The following is a 4,651-nucleotide window of genomic DNA, read 5'->3' on the forward strand; positions in this document are numbered from 1 at the left end:
TTTAAAACTGAGAAACGGGTAACTTCTGCAAAGAGTTGATTCAATTTTAGCCAAGGTAAATACTTGTATTTGTTCAAGAGTTGATGCAACCAGGAGGATGAACTGTTCAATGGGACATACATACGTAGACTCAGACGATTAATTTCATTACTGCCAAAGTCCGAAAACATTTTTTGCACTTGCAAATAAAGTAAAGTAAATGTTAAGTGGTAAATGCATTGTGATTGAAATTGTGAGCATATTTTTAATCACTGAAATATTCAACAGAAATTTTAAGAAAATAATGACATTCCTCTTTTGTAACTAGTTACCGACAATGTTCGGATCATTATCACAAGTTGCCGACGTGAATTCGTAACATTTCAAAATAGAAATGTTTTTTTTTTAGACAGCGATTACCCCTCGGCTGACAATGGTAAACATCCGCGTGTGTTTCTGTCTTGAAAAATATTCTCATAAACAAATTAAAAACTCTGCTTGTAGAAACGAATTCAAGTTTTACAAATGTTCCGTCCAGCCCACTATGGTCCCAATTCCGTTTTTTTTGGCATAAAGTCAAGAAACTTGTTGATAGATTTTTACAAAAAAAGTACGTATTCTTAACAGAAACGCGTCAGGGAACTCATATTAAAAAATTTAAAAGTGTTGGGGGCAACACTGTACCTAATATAAGCTGTCAAAGTGGAAGTATTGAAATTGTTTCTTTTAACAATAACTGTTGTGTGGAAAAGCTGTAAACAAAAACAAGTGTAAATTTAAAGCGTTGTGAATTAGTAAAAAAAAATAAAATGCAAAACTTTAGCCAAGGTATCTAAATTATGACTTAATTAAAAAAAAATGTGAACAGTGATGTAGTACTTGGGGAATATAGCATTTTGTGTGAACGTATATTCTGTGTAAAAATTGAAAACTTTTCGGTGTTTGGTAGGAAAAAAATAATGTGGATTGTTCCGGATTGCTCTTAAATTCAATATGAAGTGAAAGCTAATTATATATATTTCATTTTAGTTTGCGTCATTTTTGCCCATTTTTGCTCAAATTAAAAATATTTCATATTTTTTAGAAACATTCGTATTTCAACACGAGGAATTGCTCAACATTTGGGAAGAATGCGGCCGCAAAAGCGACGTTGTTTTCGAATGGGTGATTAAAAAGATTAAAAACAACGAGCTTAGTTTGGAAAAAAAGGATGACATTCGAAAAAAAATACGAAATTTGTTTAGCTATGTGACAAAAAAACTTTCGAATTGCAACAGATCGTTAAAAAGATTTAAAGAAAAGCACGCAACATGGATTTCTGCAACCGCTGTTATTTCGATTAGCGACAAAGATTATGAAAAACCCTGTTCAAGTAAAATTGGACGACCACAAGTAAATTATACATGCGCAAAGGACAGAATGAAGCGAAAGCTGGCAAATGATCTTTCATCAGAACAAGATCATAATACTGATTTAATGGTTCATGCAACTAAAATTTCTGCTAGGAAATCTAACAATAAGGACCTGACGTTTGTTTTAAAACATATTACAAGTTCTCCGACGCGGCCTAGTAAGATAAAAAAATTTATTTCTTCTGATCAAAGTAAATTGATTCCACTGACTCCAGAAGTAACTCCTCTATCGATGTATGCAGATGTATTCAAAAGCAGTAATCTGTCAAAGTAAAATTTGCAGATGTTCATGAAAGGTATGAAGCCTTCGGCATAGCCGAAGACAGCGCTGCTCTTACTTGTTTTATTGAGCTTTGTACCACGATTATTTTATTATGAAAAATTTAAAAAGCAACAAAGTCTAAGCGGTAGAAGTTATGCAGCTATTTCGTAGATCACCACATCTTCTCATCAGACTTCTTTCTTCTAGACTTCCGCAGGGATCGAACCCGCGTCATCGATGTGCAAACTTCTACGGCTTAGACTTTGTTGCTTTTTCCATTTTTCCTAATAAAATAATCGTGGTACAAAGCTCAATAAATATATTTAAAAAAAAGTCGTTTGTACTTAGATGAACACAGAAATCGGACATTTAAGAACATAAAATAAAGCAGCACATATTTCCACTAGTCCTATTTATTGATTGCTTCACAGACAACAAGCAGTGGGCTCTTAGTTTATGTACATGCAACAAAACTTTTCAGGTAGGTTTTCGACCCTACAGAGTAACAGTATAATGTTTGATATTAAAGATGATGTGCGATGGTTAAAGTAAAAAAAATAAAGAAAATTAAGGGTTTCCTTAGATCTTACGCTACAAAGATTCCCAATAATCGAAGTCTACCACTAGATTGTTATACATAATTTTAAAAGCCTATAAATCCTCTTCTCATGTTTGATTTTTAAAATCGGGTGAAAAATAGTCAGCTTTTAATAAATAAGTCCCTCAAGTACGAAAACAACGCATTTTTTAATAGAAAAAAATGGAATGGAAAATTTTTACAAATTGAAAAAGACACTCCCAAAATCCGTACAAAAATCTGTACATCTTGACGGAAAGCTAAAAATCCGTACACCTGGCAGGGCTGCACTATGGTCCCAATTCCGTTTTTTTGGCATAAAGTCGTAGGAACAAGGTATCTAGCTGAAACTTGCTCATATATTTCTCATACTATACTAATTTAACTGAAATATTTTTTTTTCCGTAAATTGCCACGCCCACATCTTATATCCATTTTTTTCATTTTTTTCAGAGGCAGTTCCATTATTTAGGGCATATCTCCAGTTACAAATAACCAATTCCTTCGTTTCATATATCGAATTAAAGGCAATTAAGTGATGGATAAATGTCTTAAAACTTTTTTACGTTTCGAAGTCCGTTTGAAAAGTACCAAATGCAAAAACTGTCTTCAAAGTAGTGTATTTTTCATTTATTAACTTATTTTAAATAAAGTTTACAAAAAAAACCATAGTAACTAATTATTTTTTCTTTTTTGTTAACAAATGATAATACAGTTTGGCATGGCTATAAGCCATCTGACATGGTTATGAACAAATTTAGGTCCAATTTTTTATTTCAGCAGGCTTATTTATTTATAAAAGTCTTGTAGGTTTAATCGCTCCAGTTATCGGCATCTAAATCAAAAGAGATATATTTCAATATCCGTTTTCGGCTCGTCCGAGTATGTGCTATCTGATTCGTTTCTCAGAACTCAAATCTTTTGGAGAGGACGGACAGCTGATTGTATTTGTGGGTATGTAATTCACTAGGGGGTTCTAATAGCGCTATTACGTCATGAGGTAATTTCTCTCTTTTTTGCAATTTCTGTCTAACAGACAAGCACAAGGAAGACAAAAGTGGATCCGAAGAGTCCATTGACCTATTAAAAACATCACACATGTTATTTTTTCTGTTGTTTTTTCTTGCGTGTGCGATTCTATCCTTCTTGTAATATTTATTTCTAGCTTCTGAAGCATTTTCGCCGAAACAGCCAATTGGAAGTACTGAATTTGAAATAATTTCTGAACCGTGCACTAAGACTTTATGAACTGTTGCCGACATTGGGTACCAAAAATACCTCTTCCATGTGTAATGAAGCCGCTTTTTTGCACAAGTGTTCAAATTTGGTAACATTAATGGAATATTCACAGGAAATAGCAATCAAAATTATTTTAAAGCAATGCAACATTTCGATATCAACTTGCGTAATTGAGGAGAAAATTTCCAGATTTTGAAATGCTCTTCTGGCAGTATTTCCATCATTTGACGTTCCATTGCCGTTTGGTCTGGGTTTATCAACATGAAGACCTCATTTCCCGCCAAAATTGATATTTGTAATTCGCTTTTACGCAGTTTAAATGCTTCTTTATCTGACACCTCTCTAATTTGCCATTTTTTTATTCCGATTCTGTACGAAATATGTAAAACAAATTCGAAAAACCGAATCCACGCGTGTAACGGACTTATGCCGAAGTTCATTGTATTGGGCTTTGGTTTGAAAATGTCAGATTTTATATTTTTAGTTGTTAAAAACTGTTTTGGGGTTGCATGACATATTGGACATCTTTGATTCGAATTAGTATTTGTTAAAATATTTAAACTTTTCCATCAATTAAAGTCATATGCATTTCGTACCTGATATTAATTTTTCTTCCGTTATCGGTGTAGTAATCAAAATCATTTAGATTAGCAATTTGTAAATCTAATTGGTTATTTTGCTCCAGAATAGGGATTTCGACTCTTTCACAAACTGCATTTTCAATGGCCTACAAAATCGAACGGATTGCGGGGTGCTATTTATCCAAATAATTCGTCCAGATAAATCCATCATTTTTAGTGGTATAACAGTTGTTACAAACAGCGATTGGTCGAACAGTTCAGGTGTATCAGATTGAAATCTTTGTTTAAACGTACTCTGACCTGTTGTTCCGTCGAACCCATAACTCGCAACTAGAATAACATTTTTCACGTCTGCCATTACACCTAAAACGTCATGTTGTAATAGAATAATTCTTTCAGCTGTATGATTTAAGAGATTCTGTAAAGGAACCTCTGCCAAAGAATCAGTTACAGTTTATCCTTTAGGTCGGCAAAGTGCCTTGCACTTAATTAATTCGTTATAATTAGGATATATGTCACAATTCCTTTCTTTATTTAGCAGTCGAATGTTCATATACTGTCGTTTACTAAAATCATTTTCTAGTAGGAATGCTAATGCTTC

At 33.2% G+C, this 4,651-nt stretch overlaps 1 protein-coding gene across 1 annotated transcript; it reads left to right on the plus strand.

Moving 5' to 3' along the window:
* The first annotated feature begins 479 nt into the window (after window positions 1–479).
* LOC108366253 (uncharacterized) lies at window positions 480–1,913 on the plus strand. The gene is made up of 3 exons (XM_017620585.1): window positions 480–807; window positions 1,064–1,549; window positions 1,861–1,913. Exons 1-3 carry the CDS (start codon window positions 789–791, stop codon window positions 1,911–1,913), a joined length of 558 nt encoding a protein of 185 aa, XP_017476074.1. The 5' UTR covers window positions 480–788.
* The last annotated feature ends 2,738 nt before the right edge of the window (window positions 1,914–4,651 follow it).

Source organism: Rhagoletis zephyria, unplaced genomic scaffold, assembly GCF_001687245.7.
Source record: "Rhagoletis zephyria isolate East Lansing unplaced genomic scaffold, Rhagoletis_zephyria_1.1 Rzeph_scaffold_02203, whole genome shotgun sequence".
Taxonomy (NCBI): domain Eukaryota; kingdom Metazoa; phylum Arthropoda; class Insecta; order Diptera; family Tephritidae; genus Rhagoletis; species Rhagoletis zephyria.